The sequence below is a fragment of the Pyrenophora tritici-repentis genome, chromosome 3 (genome assembly GCF_003171515.1).
Source record: "Pyrenophora tritici-repentis strain M4 chromosome 3, whole genome shotgun sequence".
Classification (NCBI taxonomy): Eukaryota; Fungi; Ascomycota; class Dothideomycetes; order Pleosporales; family Pleosporaceae; genus Pyrenophora; species Pyrenophora tritici-repentis.
In genome coordinates this window covers 1,530,622-1,551,722 of record NC_089392.1, presented here as the reverse complement: position 1 = coordinate 1,551,722, position 21,101 = coordinate 1,530,622, and the positions used below count along the sequence as shown (strand labels likewise).

The following is a 21,101-nucleotide window of genomic DNA, read 5'->3' as shown; positions in this document are numbered from 1 at the left end:
CACCTGGTCTTTGTCAAAAGGCCACTTTGACCCCCGATCGCCAACCCACGTCACAGATAAATCAGCTGTCGCATTTAATTATTAAATTGCTTCTGCCTAGAGAGTTTTTGGAAATTATAACACCTGTTCTCATCCTCGTTTCCAAGAACGCCCGCCTGGTGCGGCTCTCGTGATGCTTTGAGCATTCTAGCCAATCATATCATCAGGAAGCACGTCTTCGCCGCAAACCAGCCCCCGTGGCGACAACAAGCCCCGGCATTGCAGCTGTGCTCAATATTTGGTCGTGCGACACATGTGTCCAAATTGCCACGCATAGAGCCTGCCACGAGAGTCTGCGGGAAGACAGAGCACAGAAGCTTTCTGCACACTGGTTCCCGTCGCTCATATCCCACGGTTAAACTCGACTAAGCCATCCTTGCCACCGCGATCGTGAAACTCCGGCTCCAGAGTCTTCGCACTGACAGCCTGTCGCTGTGGGAAGGCAGCAAGCGCAAGCGGCAGTGCGAAGATGGAAGTTGTGAAGATGAGTCCTGGCTGCGCGTTAGCTATTAATGCTGTCATATTGCACCCCACATCGACTCACCCAAGTTGACCGGGGTCACCATCCTAGGCCTCTGCTTAAGCCACTCTGTCTTCTGTAGCCTGACAAGGAGGAGAGGTGGCAGCACCATGATCGGTGTCGCGTTCAGGACACGACTGAGCGCCGTCTCTCCCACTGCAAGCGTGGCTGCTTTCTTGCTCTTGCCCAGAGGCTTGATCTCGAGATCACCTGTTTCAACTTTGTACCTCTCAATCTCTGACAGCGCCGGGTAGACGTCAATCCCTTGCCTAATCTCCTCCCCGCGCATCAGGAACACATTGAGTGCACCTGCTGTAGCGACGGCTGCAAATGGCACTAGACGTCCAGCAATAAGCTTTGCGTTGGGAGACAAGCTCTTCAAGCGGGGCACGAGCGCATTGAGGCCGAGCGCGACACCGCAGGACGCGCTTACTGCGAGGAGGTACGACTGGACAATGGTCGAGGTAGAGAGCGGAATCGACTTGTTCGCGTTGGAGAAGTTGATACCAACGTTGACCGACTGGTTCGTGACTTGCCATGCGAGCGTTCCTGCCGTCTGCCCCCATTCAGTATCTTGTCCACGCGGGCTGTTGCTGCGTTACTTACACTGAGACCTGGTGTCAGCATGCCAGCCGTGACGACCAGGTTCGTGAGAACGAAGCATGACATGCGGAAAGGCAGAAAGACCGGCTGTCCCGTGTCTTTGATCCTGTCAGCGACGTCCGCTCAACGTGTGATTGCGCCGAAAGCACCGATTGCAGTACCTGGGTGTATGGTGGAGTCGATTATCTTCTTCGCATTCCACAGCTCTGGTGTCATCTCTGGCATCTTCCCCGTCTTGTATGCCGTAACAAGTTTTTTCGCATTTTCGAGACCAGCGGAGGAGGTGAGAAGCGTTCTGTCACATAGTCAGCATTTGCTACCTGTATGCACTGAAGCTCCATGTTTATGACACAATAAAACGCCGTATAAGCCCAAGGTCGTGGTACTCACCACCCCAGATCTTGCAAAGGCAGTCCACCTCTCGCGCAATGTCTCACCTCGGATCTGATATGTTGGCTGAGTGCTGCACGCGACCCCAGTATGTGCTCAAGTCGAACTGGGACACTGGCAGATCGCGGTTGCCCGGCAGCGAGGAAGTCATGTTGACGAGATACAACAAGAAGAAAGCGGCGAGCGAAGCAATAAAAGCCACCCAAGCGCACAAGTGCTTGCGATTACGAAGATATGCGCGCGTGTGGGTAAATAGGCGCGGCGATATCGGCAGTACTGATCCATGGATAGATGCGGGAGCTAGCCCTAAGCGTGGTGATACAATTAGGTGCCATTCTTATCTAAGTAGAGCTGACGTCGACATCATAGCTCGTTGGCAACATGAACATACAAGTTCTACGCGTAAATACAACAATGCTTGAAAATACGAATCCCGACTCATCTAGTTTCACCAGGTATATGCCAAATATTAGAAATCAAGCGCTTTTGTGTAACAATCCAAATGACAATGCACTCATCTCTCGTCGTCTGTAGCTCATTTCTTCTTCTTCTTTGGCTTCGGGCTTGAGCCTGGAGAGGTCCCTAATATGGCATCGAATGTCTTGTTGGGGTCGCTGCTCGATGCGGGCCTAAGTAGCGGCGAGCCACCAATGGGCGGGGCAACGCCAGGAGGCAACGGCAATGCCTCGAGGCCCAAGTTCATGACGCTTTCGCGACGCCGGTCGGGGCTCTGTGATCGTCCACGAATCGAAGCCGCTGAAGGATCTAGCAGTCCAGGAGGAGGGGGTAACGGCGAAGCACTCGCATTTAGCTCCTGCATCGCAGCGTTGAGGAGAGTGTCGTTCGCTGCCCATTGCTGTGCCATTTTCCAGCAGTGAGATCTTCGGAAAACGCCTTCCACGCCGTGCTCGACGATGTCAGTAGGTAAGCTGACGACTTGCGCACCTCCTGCGACACCGAACCATGTTCGAGACCGTGTTGTGTCCTCCCGTGCCCATGGCACACCACTGCGTGGCACCTCACACAGGAAATACTCTACGCCCTCGGTAAATCGGACGCCGGGTGCGTCTACCACCAACATGGGCAGTGACTGTATGACGGCATAGAGGAACAGCCATTGCCCGGATCGCAGATCCCACATGTCGTCCATGTTGGAGCCTGAGGCTTGCTTGAACTCAAATTGGCGGAAGGCTTGCAAGAAGGGTGTTTGAGTATCAGCGTCTTCGTTGTGCGATTGTTTCAGCAGTTTGGCGACGTCCTCTTTGTGTAGCTTCTTCCCACGTGCCTTTGCGTCCTTCTTTGCATCTCCTGTTTTTGCGTTTTGCGAGATTGGATACAGCGGTAAGTCGAAGGGTATTGGTGGCTGCACCGGTGGAGTGCTGCGGTCATACTCACTCAAAACTTTGCGGAGCGCACGCGCGACAATGGCCTCGATATCCGTGCCTTCGTCTTCGGCTATAAAACCGTCGGCCGTGCGGTTCGTCAGATTCGTCCTGTCCACCAGGAGGTCGTACAGACTAGACATGTCTCGGTAAATCTCCAACAAGACTAGTCGGTTGAGACCACTCGTAGTGAGGTTGTTCTTCTTCGACTTGGCCTTTGGTAGCCATGAGCCGTATTTGTGTCTGTAATAATCGAGCACAAAGGTTCTGAAGGTTCCGAAAGCGGCCCTCCACTTCTTGAAGCTTATCATCTTGCCCTCGCTGGTCGTAGCGCTGTTCATGATGCCGGAAAAGATATGCGGGAACTCAAAGTCCTTGAGTTTCCCATTGATAATGGCTTCTCGGTTGTCCAGATCCATGGCAGCACGAGCCAGTCGGGTTGCAGTCTTGGGTGTGATCATGCCAAACTTGGGGGAGTCGAGTTCCTTGATGCTGTCGTATTTTCCAGCAGCGTGAACAAATCCCTCCGTGTAGAGCGCCATAGAACGCATCTTTTCGCCGAGTACAATGGCTTCAATGGTCTTCTCATGGCTCTGTCTGACATCTGCCAGGGCCAGCTCATCAACATAGCAGTCGAAGCTTGAAGCGGCGACCTCGCCAAAGGTTGAGCCGTCCACGTTGGAGAAGGCATAGTGCGACAAGATGTCGCCTATTCGCAGGAATATGTCAAAGATGTCCGAATGACGCTCGGTTGCGACTAGCGATTGGCCGATGAGGAAAGCGAAGAAGTTACGGTAGGTAACGAGTGTGTCGGTGTCGTTTGCGTTGAGTTTCGCCTCATGCGGGGTGACGGCAGAGTCTGAGCTCAGAGCAATGGGCATGTACATGTGCTTCTCGGTATAGTCGTCCTCCACAGCATCGCTCAAGGCTCTAGATCCTTTGGAGCTGTCGGAACTGCCCAATTGGCTCTGGTCAGGCGACGCGGTGCGCGATTGCTGGGTAAATGGCTCCCCGGACACGCGCCGCGATGGTCGCTCTTCCAGGTCGAGCGGAGGTATCGACGGCGCAACAGTGTCGCTGTAGAGACTGCCATGAACGAGTCGCGTAAGCAGCTGCGAGGCTGCATAGACGGTGGAGTCGATGCGGAAAGAGGCGCCTTTGTTGGAGGTGCGTGGAAAGAGGTAGACGAAAGTGTCTCCTGCGTCGTCCCATAGTTCTGGCACCTGTCACGTTGTCAGCACACCCGCTATTTCACCCCCCGACCCACGACAGCAACGCACCTTTTCGCCGTTCAGCAACAGCGTCAGATCATATGGCACCTTGCCTTTGTGCCCGACGATCCAGGCGGGCTGACCCGCACCCGCCTGATTCGCGCCTGCGAGGCCATCAGCACTAATGACTGGCCCGCTCCCAAACAAACCACTCTTTCTGCGCAGCTTCTTCAACTTTCCTGTAGAATCGACAGCTGGACTTCCTGGTCGGCTACCAGAGGGCGAAGATGCGCGGGAAGGGACGTCGAGCGGTGGCGGCGGTTCGAGGGGCTCAAGGTCGGCAGGTACGACTGGCGGGGCGATGGGGTTGGAGACGGAGAGGCGATGGGGAGACTTTGGTGCCGATGGCGGCGATTGTTCAGGTGCGAGGTGTGTTGCCGACGAAAGGCGGTTGCGCACTTTTGTAAGGCGGCTGCTAGATTCCGATGAGGGCGCTGGGCTCAGCTTGGTGGAAGTCGACGTAGACGACTCGGACGATCCGCTTGAGAATAGACTCGACAGCCGGCGGCTCGACTTCTTCTTGTCTCCTAACATGATGCAACGGTCCGGCTCAGTGCTCGACGTGGGCCGCGTGTCGGTGGAAGAATAGTCAGGAATGGCAAAAGGCTATACGCTTGGTTACATGCGGTCCGATCCGAACAAGGAGCAATAGAGGCAGACAACAGACAGTCACTGATGCAGGGCGCCGGGCCGTTCACTGTAGTATATAAAGGTACGAGACTGAAAAGCTTAGTGGAAAAGAACTAGGTAATCTATATTTGAGATGTCGCAGATCCGGCACTGTCGTAACCATGCTAGTGCACGAGGACCAGGTCGGGTGGCCACAACGTGGGTCTGTCCATGGCGACTTGGTGCCTGTCATTGGTCTCAGACAACAGCTTCTGGGCGTGTTATTAGCAGATTGGATCCGTCAGCCCCCCCAAACAGGAACCTGTCAGGCAAAGGACCCTTCCCAAGCCTTGGTTCAGGCCCTGCGCCGCGTGGTGCAGGCAAGGCCCACCATGATACTCGGAACCAGACCCTTGCGCAGCCGCATTGTCGGCCTTGATACCACCGTTTCGAAGTCTGTCAAAAGCAACTTGCCTGTAAGCGTCGAATGCTGCATATGGCCTGTCGCTACTCATCTGTGTGTTTCTTGTCAGCAAGTGCAAAAGAAAGGCACCAAAAGTACGAAAGGCCAACTATCGAAAGGCGTCGGCAGCTTTCAGATGACGTAAACGTTACCCATATCTTGTGTGTCTGAAAGGGGCCTCGCGCCTGTGGCCACCCGACCGCAGCATCTTTGATGCCTCTTTTCTTCCAAGACTCAGACACTGACTGCACCTCCTATCTGACATAATACTGTGGCCTGTAACTACCTCCAAGTACAGCATTGCTCGTCGTCCAGAGACAACGCAGCGCTGCGCCCCGCCCTTACGCACCAGCCACGTCGGTACGTAGCGCGATCAAACGCCGTCTCGCCTCTTGTTGCTGAATACGGCCTCATCAGCTTCCAAAACAATTTCCCAATATGGGCGGCGGCGGCGAGTCCATTGCAAACCAAATCCTCAAGACGTTCGCCCTCCCGGATGTTGTTGGTTCCGCAACCAGCTCCAAGAAGCTCATCAATCTCCTCAGAGGGCACGTTGTCAATCCACTTATTACTTAGTCGCGAGTACCGCCGTCGATGCAATTATGCACCACTTTGCATACCCTTTTGGGAAATGACGCGGCCCAATCACGCTCATTGCGACCCCGAGTATTGGCTAACGACAGCAGATGGCCCAACTTGGCGTTGCTTCCCATCCCATTGCTAGACAAAGCAGCACATAATGTTCTCCAGCAGAGGCCAGTTGCCTATCCCGCATTGTGCTACGGGCCAGATGCTGGAGACCCACGGCTACGTAAAAACATGGCGCAGTGGCTAAGCAACTTCTACCAACCCGCCGATCCAGTATCCGAAGAGCGAATCTGCATTACCGGTGGCGCCTCGCAAAACCTGGCGTGCTTACTCCAAGACTTCACGGACCCTTTGTACACGAGGAACGTGTGGATAGTTGCGCCGGCCTACATGCTTGCTTTCCGCATCTTTGAAGATGCTGGATTTCACAAGAAACTCCGCGCAGTTCCTGAGGATGACCAAGGTATTGACATGGACTACCTGAGACGCCAAATTAAGATAAGCGAAGATGAAGCAAAAACTGCAAACAACAACGAACCTGTGAGTGGCGTCTCTAATGTATTGAAGATGTCTACCATGCTTTTGGTGGTGAAGCCGATCGCAATCACATATAATTCGACTACTGTTTATTGCAGGCGTATTGCCGAGCGCTGTTGACTGGATGGCCAGCAATTTAAACCTACGCGGCCTTGGAACAAGATCTACAAACATGTAATATATGCCGTGCCTGCTTTCTCGAACCCTAGCTCCAAGACGATGAGCTTGAAGAGGAGAGAAGAATTAGTACTGTTGGCAAGGGAATATGACGCTCTTATCATTACGGACGACGTTTACGACTTCCTGCAATGGCCATCAAGTCTCAGCCCTAGTGTACTTTCCATTGAAGAAGCCAGTCTGCCCCGGATCGTCGACATCGATAGGTACCTTGACGGCGGCGCCGAAAGACATGGCGCAGATGGTTTCGGCAATTCCGTTTCCAATGGCTCTTTCTCCAAGATCTTTGCACCAGGCTTACGAACAGGATGGTGCGAGGGTACACCGAAAATGGCATATGCTGTTTCACAGACGTAAGTGTAGTCTTCTGGACCTTTTCGTCTCAGGTACACTCCATTCAGTGGCATGCGTCATCAACCTTGCTTGATCTATGAAAATGTCATAGGTACGAGAGACCTGGGTAGATCACTGACAACGCTGTCTCATCGGATGTGGTAGTGACGGCTAACGTTTTCCAGAGGATCCAGTCGTTCGGGCGGGTCGCCCAGTCAGCTGACGGCGTGCTGTGTGGCCGAGACCTTGGAGACAGGAGAACTCCAGCGCCATGTATACGACACGCTTCAGCCTGCTTACGGTCGTCGGTACCGTATAATGGTCGAAGCGATTAGCAAATACCTGATCCCACTGGGTGTTCGCATCCCGCAGTCAGATCGGAAGGTTGTCGGTGGATACTTCATCTGGCTTACATTACCTTCACCGCTGGAGGGTGCAGCTGTCGCACAGCGCGCAAAGGAGGATGCGAATTTGGCCGTTGCACAGGTACAAGCCGCGACCAGTCCCTGATTCACATCATGCATTCAGCTAATCATGACGCTTTCATAGGGCGAAATGTTTGAAGTGGGTGTGCATTTCCGCCGTGGACTCATAGCTGATAGACCCAGGTTCCCGGCGACACCAAATACACGGGCACGTGCTTCAACAACGACGTCAGGGTGTGCTTTGCGGTACGTTGTCCAAGATACAGTAGACTGCGTATGTATGATTAACATGTGATTAGTGGGAAGAAGAAGAAATGCTGGCCGAGGGTATTGAGCGACTTGCCACCATTATCAGCAGCATGTTGAACGAGGAAGCCAGTGGCGGCAAGGCGAAACACGGCGCTGCTGCTCAAGTGGGCGATGCAAAAGACTTGTGGTAAATGATGAAGGCGTAGATTGACTTGAGTGCAGGGAGAGGCAAATGAGTATGGATGTTCGTTGAAGTTATTCGTGGGCGGGTGAATAGCGGTTGACAAGTACAATCTATTACAGTGCCTTTTTCCTTTTTGGGCCACAAGGCCCAGAACAGCAGGTCTCGACGTACGCAAGGCTATTCGTCTAAGATAGCGATAGAGGTCCTGTTAAGCATCAGGGATCTACGGACTGTTTCATGGAAAACATGTCCACGCCCCACAGCGGCACCGTGAGTAAAATGAAGGAAAGACACAGCAGTTGCCGGGCGATGGCGCGAAACACGACCACCGTTAGACACGAACACCCATACGACGACTGACAGACCACTGCATCTCTTGGTAAGGTGTACCTGCATAAGGACATGTAGCACGCGGCGGCTGCGACGAGGCCCAGCCGGCCTTGACTGAGGTTTGCAGCATGTGCCTTTTTTTTTGTCGACCACGCCATGTGGCCCCCCACCTTCATCTCGTCTGGGTGTTATGCAATTGTTTAGAAACTACTATGAGCTATTTGTGGAGGCAAAGTTCCATAGGGCATGTGCTATGCCGAGGCATGGCGATGTCGTGGTCGAGTGCATCGTCGGTGCATCGTCGCCCAGCACTCATGGCTTGCATGGCGCTTCGCGCAAGTGGACCGGTGATTCGCAGCGATGCCACGCACGATCTCCTCCCGGGCCGTCGCGTCGAATTGCGACGTTTCCAAGCGTGGCGCTGAAGCGCCGGCAGATGCGTTATGCGTGAGTTCGGCCACGGTGGACCTGTAGATGCTCTGGCGTTTCAAAGCCGTCTCACTTCCGGCTGTCGGTTGTGGCGCTACCAACCATACCCCTGTTTCCCATCCAGGAACAAACGCTCGCCTCGCAACCTCAGAACATCCTCCACCACTCACTGGCCTACGACACCCGCTTGTTTCACGCGGAGAAAGGGATACTACGGGAAACTCTGGTGGATCCTGCAAGTGGATACTCTGGCAATTTTGGGCTGCACGCGAGGGAGACAGGCGTCACATTCTAACAACCACCCCTTGGCACCTCCTGCGGGCGTGGAATGCGGCTTGCGAACATGGCCACCGGCCGTGAAGACGGCCATGAGGAGGCGGGACATTCAGGTGAAGAATGGGGGGCGTGGAATCGGGCTGGAGAGGCAAAAGAGTTTCTGTATCACGACGACGACGACGTGGAAGAAGGTATAAGACGTTCATTCACGGGTGGGAAGGATACGTCGAGCACAGCACATCGGAGACCCACCCCCGGCTATTCCAATCGTGAAACAAGGCGTTTACAGACGATTGATTGGCCCGACGAAGCTATTGTAAGTACCTTCCGGAATACTCTGTCTACTTATACAGCCCCGCGCCTCCCTCTTCTGTTGCCCTTCACGCAGGCTTCTGTCAGCTTCCGACACTCATTGTGTTGCTTCAATTCTTATTGTTCACTGTCATTCATTTCTATTGTTAACGAGCTTTTGACTCACTACCACATTCCTACCTTCTTCACAATTGTTGCTAGGCAACTCTTTAACAATCCACTCGCATTCCTGCAAACTTTCCACCACCACTTCGCTTTCAGATCGTCTTTTGCAGGTCAACTGACGAAGAAACCTCAGTCTTTTCGATCATTATCTTCTGTTTTTTCTCACAACTTCAACAAACGCACCCTCATCATGGTTGCCTTTAGCGCTGGAGCGCTTCTTCTGACGCTGCGCGTCCTCCTCACCGCAACGCCATCATTTGCCGTGCCAGTTGCGCAAGCACCTGCTGCACCTGCCCCGGCACCCGCCGCTGGTACCTCTGGCTTCTGGATGGAGTCCATCCAGCGCCAGGGTCAGGCCCCATTCAACCCCAACCCAGCATCCTACAAGGTCTTCCGCAACGTCAAAGATCTCGGAGCCAAGGGTGACGGCGTCACAGATGACACCGATGTCATCAACAAGATCATTGCTGACGGTGATCGTTGTGGCGAGGGCTGTGACTCAACGACTACGACCCCTGCTCTCATCTACTTTCCGGCCGGCACGTACATCATCAGCAAGCCTATCATCCAGTACTACTACACTCAGTTTGTCGGAGACCCATTGAACATGCCTGTTCTCAAGGCTACTGCAGCATTCGAGGGTATGGGCTTGATCGATGCTGACCCCTACATCCCCGGTGGCAACGGTGCCAACTGGTACACCAACCAGAACAACTTCTACCGCCAAGTCCGCAACTTCGTCATCGACATCTCGGCTACCAAGGCTGCTGCCGGTATCCACTGGCAGGTATCTCAAGCTACCAGTCTCCAGAACATTGTTTTCGAGATGGCCAAGGGCGAGGCTGGTAAGGACCAGAAGGGCATCTTCCAGGATAACGGCTCCGGTGGCTTCATGTCTGATTTGATCTTCAACGGTGGTGCCATTGGCGCTTTCATGGGCTCCCAGCAATTTACCATCCGCAACATGACGTTCAATAACTGCGGCACGGCCATCTTCCAGAACTGGAACTGGTTGTTCACCTACAAGAGCATCTTCATCAACGACTGCCAAGTCGGCCTTGACATGGCAAACAGCCCTCAGAACCAGACCGTCGGATCCGTTCTCTTGCTCGACAGCAAGTTCACCAACACGCCCATTGGAATCAACTCCTCTTTCACCGAGAACAGCATCCCCACCACCGGTGGCACACTCATTCTGGACAATGTTGATTTCAGTGGTTCCCCGAAGGCTATCGTTGGCGCTACCGGTAACACCATCCTCGAAGGTGGTCGCAAGATCGCCTCCTGGGCCCAAGGTAACGCTGTTTCCGCTGGAAACGCTCAAAACCGTGTTCAAGGCGATGTCAACAACGCACCCACCAAGCCTCAAAGTCTCCAGGGCTTGAACGGCTGGTACGAGCGCAGCAAGCCCCAGTATGAGACCTTCCCTGTGTCCAAGTTCGTCAGTCTCAAGTCGAAGGGTGCAAAGGGTGATGGTGCGACCGACGACACCGCTGCTATCCAGGCTGCCATTGATGGCCTTCAGGAGGACGAAGTTCTTCACGTCGATCACGGTGCCTACCTCATCACCAAGACTGTCACCATTCCTGCTGAAAAGAACGTCAAGATGGTCGGTGAGATCTACAGCACCTTCTTCATCACAGGCGAGTTTTTCTCGGACATGAACAACCCCAAGCCTGGTTTCCAGATCGGCGCAAAGAGCGGTGACAAGGGCTCCTTCGAGGCATCTGATCTCATCATTGGTACTCAAGGTCCTGCCCCCGGTGGTATCTTGATGGAGTGGAACATTGCTGCTGAGAACGGTGGAGCTGGTCTTTGGGACGTCCACTTCCGTGTTGGTGGTTATGCAGGCACCAAGCTCCAGTCGTCCAACTGCAAGAAGAACCCTAACGCTACTCACACCCCCAACCCAGAGTGCATTGGCTCCTTTATGCAGCTCCACATCACCAAGAGCTCCAACGGCTACTTCGAGAACGTTTGGCTCTGGACTGCCGACCATGAGCTTGATCAGGAAGACCACTCTCAGATCGACATCTACAACGGTCGCGGTATGCTTGTTGAATCGCAGGGACCAGTTTGGCTTTACGGTACCGCCTCTGAGCACTCCCAGATGGTGCAGTACCAGTTCTCTGGCGCAAAGGACATCTTTTACGGTGCCATCCAGACTGAGACTCCCTACTACCAGCCTAACCCGACTGCTGCCGTTCCTTTCACCAAGAATGACAAGTTCTTCGACCCAGACATGAGCCAGGCCAAGGCTGCTTGGGCTGTTCGTGTTACCGATGGCAGTGACAACATCTGGAGCTACGGCGCCGGTACCTACTCGTTCTTCCAAAACTACGACCAGGACTGCGTTGTCGGCCAGAACTGCCAGCAGGACATGAACGAGGTTGCCAACTCGACCAACGTCAACTGGTTTGGTCTGTCGACCAAGGCCTCTGTCAACATGATCACCATGGGTGGCCAGGCTGTAGCCAAGGACGCAGACAACCGTTCCAACTTCTGCGCTACCCTTGCCATATTCGCGCAGGGGTAAATCTGACACGCGCATTCATCTCTTGATGAGCCTTCTGCTATGAAATGCTTTTTGCTTCTTTCCCTCATTCCGATGGGGCCTTTTTACAGCATATATACCCTTTTTTGTCTTTTCTTCCTGCCTTGCCCATGCGAGGCGGAAGTCACACTCGTTCAGTAGCGCAAACCATAACGAGCATAACTATACCCTGGGCATGAGTAGGATGAGGAGTTTTGGGACTGGATCCTTTTGTTTGTTTTGCTTATTTGTTGTACCACGTAGATACAAGAACTGAATTTCACACGAGTTGTCAAAACACCTTTCATACCTTGCTTCTGTGATGTCTGTAACGGTTGATGCTGAGGTCGACAGTGTGATACAAGCTGCGATGTTTGAGATGACGTTCGAGACAGAAAACCACGATGCGATCAAAAGGATGGTGTTTTGGTCAATGCGGCTCTCGTTGTTGAAGAGCTCTCTGCTTTTACCGGCCCGGCGCGACCCTGGGGAGCATCTAGGCGCTACCCCGCGGCCACGCACCGCCACATCTCACATCACCCTGCTACAGCGAAGCACCGGCCCGGTCAGTATTCGCACCGCCACATCACAGCGAGCGATAACCGGCTCATACGTTATGCGACTGGGATGATAAGGTATCTTTTCCCGAGACGCTGGATTGTCATGTGGGGTATATATAGTCCAAGAAAGCACAACAAGGCTTCCATCCAACATCTTTGAACAATCGTTTCTCATTCCATTCACTTACTCACCCACAGCTACCTAGTATCATATTCTCTACCACCATGGCACCCTCCGCTGTCCAAGCCGAACCAACGGCAACCCCACAATCAAAGCAACTCAACTCCAAATCCAAAGACGATGTAGTTAAGGAATTGACACCTCTGCAAGCCATCTCGCAGGGTGTCTGTCTTCCTGGAATCCCACTCTTTTCCTCGTACGACAAGCACCGAGCATGGATTCTGTCTCACATGGCCGGTACGTCCATCAAAACACCCTCACTTCGACTTCCCCCCACGAGCAAGAAGAACAAAACAAAAACATAGAAAAAACATTAACGCCCCTTCCAGGCGCCTTCCGCATCTTCGCCCGCAACAACCTAACGGAAGGAATGTCGGGCCACATCTCTGTTCGCGACCCAGAGCACCCGCACACATTCTGGACAAACCCCCTGGGCAAGCACTTCGGCCTCCTAAAAGCCTCCGACATGGTCCTCGTCGACTACTCGGGCGCCGTCGTCGGCGGTTCCCAAGCCCGGCCCGCCAACGCTGCAGGTTTTCTAATCCACTCCGCTATCCACAAGGCGCGTCCGGATGTGAATGCCGCGTGCCACTGCCACGGCCGGGCAGGCAAAGCGTGGAGTGCGTTTGCGAAACCCCTCGAAATGATTAATCAGGATGTGTGTTATTTGTATGGCGAGGCACAGGCGGTGTATGAGGATTTTGGGGGAGTGGTTTTTACGGAGGAAGAGGGGAAGAGGTTGGCGAAGGCGTTGGGGCCAAAGGGGAAGGGCATGGTGTTGAGGAATCATGGGTTGCTGGTAAGATCTTCTCCCTCCTTTCTTCCAAAGATACCCCAGTTTTGTGGATTCGGCTGACTCGTATATGTAGACGGTGGGAGGAACAGTCGATGAAGCAGCCTTCTTGTACGTCCTCATGGAGCGCTCTTGCGACGTGCAGCTTAGGGTTGAGGCGGCGGCTGCAAACGGCATTCCAAAGGTGCTGGTGGATGACGAGGCGGCAGAGTATACCTTCAAGATGTCGAGTGATCCTGAGAGTTTGTACTGGGAATTCCAGCCGGATCTGGAGTACGAGTATGAGATGAGTAATGGCGCGTTTAAGCACCCGGATTGCGATGAGGTTATTTGGCCGGGGTATTGATTGGATTTGAAGGGAGGATTATAGACTTCGGATTTAGAGATGAGAATAGAGGTTTTATTCATATATTTCTGTACTTATGAAGGGATGTGAGAAGGTGTAGCGATACAGTTGCTGTGAGTTTTGTGACTCTGATAGTTTGAAATCTCAATTTAATCTTGGGATGTTTATTATTTCTTCCAGAAGTCTTGGACTCTGCTGAAACACTGATCTCGTAGATGTTGTTGATCTCAACAACCTACTAGCCATCTTGCCCTGCATCCCGGCAGCAAACAATCCTATCTTCCAACCTGTTGATCTCGAACAAAACATCGAGCAATCAGCCCATATCTACCAAGCACAATGGCCACCATCAACTCTCAAGTCCTAAAACCCCCACATTAGCACCGCACCCAAATCTCCCAAACCATGACCCCAAATACTTACTGAACCAGTAACATAACTACTTCCCTCCCCTAGCAAAAACAGTACCGGCGCCCTAAACTCCTCAACCACACTAATCCGCCCTAGCATATTCTGCCTCGCCCACTCATCCGTCAAACCCCTCTCCCTCGCCGCCCGACTCAACGCAGTATCGATATGCCCCGGACTAACCGAATTAACCCTAATAGGCGGATACACCTCTCTCGCGCCCATGACTCCTCCTTCAGGATTCGTCTCCGACACCGTACTACCCGGGAAAGTATTCTGTGGATGCCCCCACTCCGCCGCCAGCGACCGACACAACTGGTGCACACCAGCTTTGGAAGCGTTGTACGCGGCTGTGTTGATACCGCGGTTGGAAACGTGGCCCGAAATGGAGGCTATGAGGACGATGCTGCCGGTTTGTTGGGTGCGGTGGAGTTGACTGGCTACGGCGCGGGCGATGAGGAATGTGCCGGTTAGGTTTACGTCGAGGATGCGGCGGAAGGTGGCGGTGGGGTAGGTGCAGGCGTCGCTTTCTCCGGAGATTGCGGCGCAGTGGACGAGGCCGCGGATGGGATGGTGGAGGATTGGGAGGAGGGCGGTGAAGGCGGTGGTTATGCTGGGTTCGTCTTGGATGTTGAGGGTATGGTAGAAGGCGTGGGTGTTGTTGGCGCGGGCGGTTTCGAGGATGGTTTCTGGATCAATTGGTTTTAGTATGAAGAATATGGTTGAGGGTGAGGGGTGGGTGGTGTGTACCCCAAGTTTCTGGGTTGGGTTCGGGGATGATGTCTAGGAAGACTACGTCTCCACCGCTTTCTAGGATTGCTTTGCCGACACATGTCCCTACGGCTCCTGCTCCTCCGGATACTGTTTTACGTGGTTAGCTTAGGAATTCATGTTGCAATGTGCCAGACCTATGATGGTTCGTCCATCTAATCTGAAAAGGTCCTTGGTCGCTACGTGGATTGGCGGAGGATGGGTCATCTTGACGTATGTACTGACTAGATAGGAGGAAGATAGTAACAGTATGCTCTTTCTGCTTTGATTGCTTACGAAATGTGTTTCTTGTAGTATACTTCCAAGTGCGGGGCTATGACGTTTAGGTGCAGGAAAGGTTGCGGCTTGAACACCACTGTTCTGAGGTTTCACGGAATGCATTAGGGTACTGCCTTTCGGAGTTTGAGGTTAGATAAACAGCAAAACAACCAAATCGCCGCCTTACAGCGTTTTTTATGTAGATTGCTCATGAAATAGTGAAATGGGGGAATCCCAATATTGCAAAAGATGATTCCTATTCTGGGGGGGCATGTTGAACGACTGTTGCCACGTCGGTGGCGTCCATGTACTCCAAGCTGATGGCCCGGGCTCCCCTAGAAACTGTTGCATAGAAGCCCCCTGTTCGGATATTGTACGAGGTATGTCACCCGCCTCTCCTAGAGCATCCGCAAGACCAGCCATTTCTTCTTCTCCCACTGTATTGTCAACACAATTTCCCTCTTTGATTTCATATTCCCATTCGAGATGCGTGCCCATGGTAGACTCAGCACGGTTCGATAGAGTCTTCTGAGCCAGGACATCGTCCAGGCCACTGAAAGGACGATGTATGATTTGGAGAAGGTAGCTGGCTGCTTTATGAAGTGGGGAAGAGCCAGCGGGGACGTTTGGCAGATAGATATGCACCGGTAAGCCATCATCCGCAGAGGTATCTTGAAACCCACTTCCAGATAGATCATGTTGCTGAAATATGTCCATCTGAGCGGTCAAGAGGCTACGGAACTTGACGGCAAGGGCATCCTTTTGCGCGCAGTAGTCTAATACATCTACACATTTGTTCAGCAGCTCAATATTATCGACGCTGGAGATTCCGTGTAGGGCCTTTTGGGTGGCCTTGTGTGCGATCATGACGCCCACAGTATAGGCAGTGTAGCTGTGTTTTCTTTAGCTGTTACTCGCTTATGTAGGCCAATGTATCTCACATGCAAAGCCAGCAAACTTGGACCACTTTCCCTTCCTGAAGCATGATATTCATCACGGAAGCGTTCATCTGTGCCGCGTGGTAACCTTCCTCAACAGCGCGTTGTGCTTCTGGTGGAAAATCAACCTTGCCAGGAACGTCGAGTGGAATGTACGCAATGATAAGTCGTCGGGCGAGTAACATCATAGCTGACAGGTAGAAAAGATGCACGTAGAAGATCACCGGGCGAAAGGTTATCATAAGATCGCCGCCAGTATTGCCAAGCAATTTAGCAGCGGTCATCCATTCAGGAAGTTGGGCGTGAAATCTCGATAGCTGTGCACGGAAGTCCAATGTGACCACTTCGGGGACAGGTGCTCTGGCTGGTAGGCGATGAAGTAAGGCAGCCTTGATGATAGAGACCTTGACACACTCACGCCGGATCATATCCTCGGGAGGCACGTCAAGATCATCGAGAGGTGATGGAGACATGGGTCCTAAGAAATGTGAATTGTAGTCGAGGGAGGCACTCAGCCAGCTTGATAATGATCAGCGATTTATGATTCGCAGTAACGGCCAAGAAAGTATTCACCACTGCAGATGAACGAAAGTTCTATGTGTTCGACGAATATCGTCATATTCACTTGCAGACTAGTATGAGGGGCATTGCTTAAGATCAAGCTTTTCGTTGCGCGCAAGACTCAAGCCGAGTTCTGGAATCTCTTAGCAGCATGGAGAAAGAAAGTTTTTGATTCATACCGATATAAGCCAAAGCCACTGTGGCTTTGACAACAACGTTGTACATGCCTATCAGCGCGCACACCTTCATTGCACGTAAGGGGTTGTACAAGATAGCTGAGTCTAGGCCGTGTTTGGCGACCGCATAAAAGTAATCAGCGAGTTCAGCTGGCGGTGCTGTGGCCGGGTCGGCCAACTTCGCATGAACGACGCCAATAGCCGCCATACCCGCGAGTTCTGCGGCGTAGGTCCGCAGCTCAAGGCTACTTCCATTGCTGAAGAGGTCGCCAAGGGGAGTCCGACTATTGCCAGAAGCTGTTATAGTGACGATACTTGTGTCTGCATCTTCTCTGGTCATGATATAGAATAATACTCCTATGCAGTCGAAGAACATGTTCAGTGAACCTTGCAGTCTATCGACGGTTGCACTTGACTGGTCAGGAGAAAGTAGAAGCACTTTCGTCACTTCAATGTGACGCTTACGAACGGTCGAAAATCGGGGATGATCCATGATTCCTGGCGCAGCGAGTATAACAAATGCTGGCGATTCACTCGCGTTGGGGTTGGATGTAGAGGAGGGCTCAGCAGATTGGCTGCGATTCTGTTCGAACTGCTTCAGGATGGCCCCAATATCTCCATCCTGAGCTGCTCGCAAATGTTGAAGGAGTGCAGAAGCCTTTTCTGGCGATGTAGTCTGTAGATACCACAGAACCTCATAAAATGAGTTCTTGTCCTCTTCCAACTGCTCGATCTTCCTCTTCTGTGCCTGGACAAGCTGTGGCCCTGTTGGCTGACCATATTGGCAGGTCAGGTATCTTTCCTCGCAGCTACGACAGGTTGGTCTGGCGCCGTCGCACTGAGTAGTGTTAGCTTTTTTTTCTACTTGCGACCAAAGAAGAAGTTCGTGGAGAAGTGAGGGACCTTTGCACGCCTTGTGCGACAAGCTGTACACGCTATCGCAACCCTCGAAGGTCTAGCTGAACCATTGGATGATGACGCAGCATTACTGGCAGCCAAGTCTTGGGGACGAGGCGCTAAATCTCGCAAGCTGGACATGACTCTTTTGATGGTCTATCAAGGTGCCGTTGGGAAACTTTCAGCAATGTGAAGCTGGCAGTCATTCATATCCAGATGTCCTGACCTGGCCTGTGCATGCTGGGCGTAACCAAATCATGTGATATGAAATATCGGATGGCAGCGACTTCGGTATGTAGCATTGGTTGTATTCTTGCTCATGCTTCTTCGCAATACTTTACATTCCTCAACTTGCGCTAATAGCTTTGTGTACAGTATAGTTACTGTACTTTGCGTAGTCGGCCCTTTTTCGTTGCCGTCACCGATGACGGAAATGTTCCGAGGGTCAAAAGTCTACTGTGTGCTCGTTGCAATCAAGAAACCATGGAAAATGACCAACGATACAGAAGCTAAAAAGGTTTATCTGGCATTTTTATTCTGCCTCAAAATCCATGAAAAGTACCATATCATCGCAGATGCAATGTTGCCATGTCAAACGTCAATACATACACATGACGTCTATTGAATCACAACCGGAAGATACCAGAAGCTGTTCTAATTTGGATCGTATACGATCTTTGAGAGGAACAAAGGACCGGGAAACAATGCTATAGCAATCTCTCTGACTTGGTACGGATGTAAAGAAAGCAATTCCAGGAGGAGTAGGGATGAGGAGGAAGCCTATGATCAGAGTAGGTGGGAATTGAAAAGGTAGATAAAGACTTTGGTGGAGTAGTCTATAAGGTAGTGGACACAGACGATGGATCACTGCCATTGAAGTACATGATTCCTTGACAAACACGGCTCGACTAGACTAGAATAATGTCAATTATTCGTCTCGGAAATAGGTAACTAGCTCTATTCTTCGACGATATCGTGCAGAAGTTGGTAGAAGAAGCCATGACGGATGGCGCAAAAGCCAGGCAAGGCTAAGCGAGGCGTTCCCGGTAGCCGTTGCATGACCGGCGCATCCGGGGAGTTGTCGACCTTCATTCGCAGCCCATTATGTCGGCTCCGACCGAGTCGAGCGCAACCAAAGTGGATTTGAATGACGAGGATGCGCCCAGGGTAGAGGCGCTGTTTCTGATCAAGTTTGACAAGAAAGTCGGGTATGTTATGCGATAGTCGGAATGGCCATGATGGTAGCCTAGAGTTGCTAAAGGAGTTGTGCGCTGACGACAGGTAGCTATACTATCGCCTGGAAGCGCACATTGACCGAGGAGATATCGCTAGAAAACGCCGTCGAATACAAATCGCTGCCATCGGGCCTCCATACTGTACCCAATGACCTCGTCTACTTTACACATGACGGCTATGCAGGGCTCAGCGCCTTTGCAAAGGGCGACGCCGGCGAGGAAGACCGCAATGCCAATTTCGTGTCAGTAGGCATCTTGGTGAGAAAAGAGGGGAGACATGGACGGTTAGGCAGGGCGTGGTTGCTCGCTGGCCGCCTGGAGAAGCTGGCGACGGCACTGGCGATCGACTCTGAGACGGTGGCACCACTCGAGGACTTCTGGCAGGAGCAGGCTGCCTCAAGACATACCAAGGGTGATGCCATGGATAATGGAGAGACCAATGCGCGCAATAGGCCGCGCGCCATCTCAACCGTCAGCGCTGTGTCCAAGGACGAAGAGAGGCTGCCACAGTACCACCCGGCCTTATCCATACAGCGATTTCTCGATATCTTCGGTCCCCTGGTGAGTAGCATATATGCCTCATGTGAGATGTAATAACTGACGTGGCCAGGTGTTCCGACTACAGCAGGCGGCACTGCTGCGGAAAAGGATACTTTTTGTGGGCGTTCCTCCTGTCAGGATTGCTTGCGAATTTGGTATGCCTCAATCCCTCGGATACGGTATGAGTAGTTGAAGCTGACGTGGCCAGTGTACAACCTCTCTGTCCTCTCCAGCATATCACCCCGCGACACAGAACATTGCACGCCCGGATCTGATGGGCTCCTGCGCCTACCCTGCCTCTTTTCCCTCGGCGTGCACGATATACCGTACCTGGAAGACCTTCGTAACCCCAAACACGGAGCGCACACACCAGATGCCGATGCATCGGAAGGCTGGGTGGCATGCACAACCGACGAGATCATTGTGACCAAGACCCAACTATACGACATCATAGTCGAACTACCACACACATACGACGCACCCGCGCAGGAGCGACGCTGGCCGCGGATACGGACGAGCGATGGTAGCTTGATCAAGGCTAGTCAGCGGGATGTGGCACGCTACAAGCTCCTGCACAAGGAACTCTTCAAACAGCGAACGCGGTCGCAGACACCGCATGAGCCGTATGCCGACGAGGACAGCGACGATGCAGCACCACTGCTATCGCGTGACGAGGTTGACACGAAACGCGCCGACGACGAGTTCAACGAAGCCTACGACGACACAGTGGTGGAACCAATGACTTGGTCACGGCTAGCATACATGGGCTACATGTGGTGGGCTTCGGCGGGCGAGAAGGATGCTTTCACAACCGCGGAGCAGGAGACTGACCGGGAGCTGATTGGCGACCTCTCCGACTACTCGCAGTCAGTAGAGACAGCCATTATTGCCTACTTCCACCGCCAGTCGTCCTTGTTAATACAATCGCTCTCGCAGATAGTCGAGGCCGACCAACAGGGGGAGAGAGATGAAGATGAAGACGAGGACGGCGACGCGTTGATCATTGACAGACATGACTTGTCAAGGATGGGACTGGACAGCTGGTCAGAAGCCGACCGGGCGTTTGTGCAGGAGTTTGGCAGTCTGTACTTTGGGCGTACTGTTGGGGTCAAGGGCAGTGAGGTGGACTGTTGTGGTTTGAGGGTGCCCATCTTCTAGCAGGGCTAGGGGGGTACAGCCAGCCACGGAAATGGGTGCTACCGACTGCGTGGTAATGGAATGACGCGGTTACATGAATATAAGTGTACTTTTCACTCACATTGAATCGCGTCGTATGAGATGTTGCGTAATAAAGCGTACCTGAAATACCCGCTGTCATACTACGAAGCACAGTGACCATAGGCTAATCGGGAGGCACGCAACCGGTTTGGAACCATCTATACCGATCTAACCTGCGGGCGCGTATGCACACTAGAATCATAGTGCTTTGGCCATCGGGTTCGGCGCAGTGCAAAGCTCGTAAACAATCAATCAAATGCTCATGATTTGCTACAGGTGACGAGTTCAGCGCGGCCGAAGTCGGACCCCGCAATTGACTGACCGGGCGCAAGCGAATTTCTGCGCCCCGCATCGTCATATGCCAATCGCCGGCTCTTGTGGGCTTACTAGAGTACGACCGAGCA

General features: G+C 52.7%; 11 protein-coding genes across 11 annotated transcripts; 6 read left to right on the top strand and 5 right to left on the bottom strand.

Moving 5' to 3' along the window:
- Window positions 1–381: 381 nt before the first annotated feature.
- Window positions 382–1,228, bottom strand: PtrM4_079580 (tricarboxylate carrier family protein; the record flags this gene model as incomplete). The annotated part of the gene is made up of 3 exons (XM_001940844.2): window positions 382–530; window positions 584–1,115; window positions 1,166–1,228. The coding sequence occupies 3 exons, from the start codon at window positions 1,226–1,228 to the stop codon at window positions 382–384; spliced, it is 744 nt and encodes a 247-aa protein (XP_001940879.2).
- Window positions 1,229–1,285: 57 nt separating this feature from the next.
- On the bottom strand, window positions 1,286–1,703 carry PtrM4_079570 (uncharacterized protein; the record flags this gene model as incomplete). The annotated part of the gene is made up of 2 exons (XM_066106388.1): window positions 1,286–1,457; window positions 1,600–1,703. The coding sequence occupies 2 exons, from the start codon at window positions 1,701–1,703 to the stop codon at window positions 1,286–1,288; spliced, it is 276 nt and encodes a 91-aa protein (XP_065963326.1).
- Window positions 1,704–2,087: 384 nt separating this feature from the next.
- On the bottom strand, window positions 2,088–4,739 carry PtrM4_079560 (uncharacterized protein; the record flags this gene model as incomplete). Its single annotated transcript, XM_001940843.1, has 2 exons — window positions 2,088–4,157; window positions 4,215–4,739. 2 exons carry the CDS (start codon window positions 4,737–4,739, stop codon window positions 2,088–2,090), a joined length of 2,595 nt encoding a protein of 864 aa, XP_001940878.1.
- A 976-nt stretch (window positions 4,740–5,715) lies between these two features.
- PtrM4_079550 (uncharacterized protein) lies at window positions 5,716–5,853 on the top strand (the record flags this gene model as incomplete). Its single annotated transcript, XM_066106387.1, has 1 exon — window positions 5,716–5,853. One exon carries the CDS (start codon window positions 5,716–5,718, stop codon window positions 5,851–5,853), a length of 138 nt encoding a protein of 45 aa, XP_065963325.1.
- Window positions 5,854–6,096: 243 nt separating this feature from the next.
- Window positions 6,097–6,936, top strand: PtrM4_079540 (uncharacterized protein; the record flags this gene model as incomplete). Its single annotated transcript, XM_066106386.1, has 2 exons — window positions 6,097–6,405; window positions 6,535–6,936. The coding sequence occupies 2 exons, from the start codon at window positions 6,097–6,099 to the stop codon at window positions 6,934–6,936; spliced, it is 711 nt and encodes a 236-aa protein (XP_065963324.1).
- Window positions 6,937–7,230: 294 nt separating this feature from the next.
- Window positions 7,231–7,777, top strand: PtrM4_079530 (uncharacterized protein; the record flags this gene model as incomplete). Its single annotated transcript, XM_066106385.1, has 4 exons — window positions 7,231–7,398; window positions 7,462–7,476; window positions 7,521–7,583; window positions 7,637–7,777. The coding sequence occupies 4 exons, from the start codon at window positions 7,231–7,233 to the stop codon at window positions 7,775–7,777; spliced, it is 387 nt and encodes a 128-aa protein (XP_065963323.1).
- A 1,095-nt stretch (window positions 7,778–8,872) lies between these two features.
- Window positions 8,873–11,818, top strand: PtrM4_079520 (Pectate-lyase-3 multi-domain protein; the record flags this gene model as incomplete). The annotated part of the gene is made up of 2 exons (XM_001940841.2): window positions 8,873–9,121; window positions 9,416–11,818. The coding sequence occupies 2 exons, from the start codon at window positions 8,873–8,875 to the stop codon at window positions 11,816–11,818; spliced, it is 2,652 nt and encodes an 883-aa protein (XP_001940876.2).
- Window positions 11,819–12,600: 782 nt separating this feature from the next.
- Window positions 12,601–13,695, top strand: PtrM4_079510 (class II aldolase-adducin domain containing protein; the record flags this gene model as incomplete). The annotated part of the gene is made up of 3 exons (XM_001940840.2): window positions 12,601–12,793; window positions 12,886–13,355; window positions 13,426–13,695. 3 exons carry the CDS (start codon window positions 12,601–12,603, stop codon window positions 13,693–13,695), a joined length of 933 nt encoding a protein of 310 aa, XP_001940875.1.
- Window positions 13,696–14,022: 327 nt separating this feature from the next.
- PtrM4_079500 (uncharacterized protein) lies at window positions 14,023–16,498 on the bottom strand (the record flags this gene model as incomplete). Its single annotated transcript, XM_066106384.1, has 5 exons — window positions 14,023–14,058; window positions 14,119–14,792; window positions 14,854–14,964; window positions 15,444–16,024; window positions 16,074–16,498. 5 exons carry the CDS (start codon window positions 16,496–16,498, stop codon window positions 14,023–14,025), a joined length of 1,827 nt encoding a protein of 608 aa, XP_065963322.1.
- A 204-nt stretch (window positions 16,499–16,702) lies between these two features.
- On the bottom strand, window positions 16,703–17,775 carry PtrM4_079490 (Zn-clus domain containing protein; the record flags this gene model as incomplete). Its single annotated transcript, XM_066106383.1, has 3 exons — window positions 16,703–16,764; window positions 16,811–17,645; window positions 17,773–17,775. The coding sequence occupies 3 exons, from the start codon at window positions 17,773–17,775 to the stop codon at window positions 16,703–16,705; spliced, it is 900 nt and encodes a 299-aa protein (XP_065963321.1).
- A 1,033-nt stretch (window positions 17,776–18,808) lies between these two features.
- On the top strand, window positions 18,809–20,637 carry PtrM4_079480 (DUF2347 multi-domain protein; the record flags this gene model as incomplete). The annotated part of the gene is made up of 4 exons (XM_066106382.1): window positions 18,809–18,912; window positions 18,990–19,500; window positions 19,550–19,634; window positions 19,688–20,637. 4 exons carry the CDS (start codon window positions 18,809–18,811, stop codon window positions 20,635–20,637), a joined length of 1,650 nt encoding a protein of 549 aa, XP_065963320.1.
- Window positions 20,638–21,101: the final 464 nt, after the last annotated feature.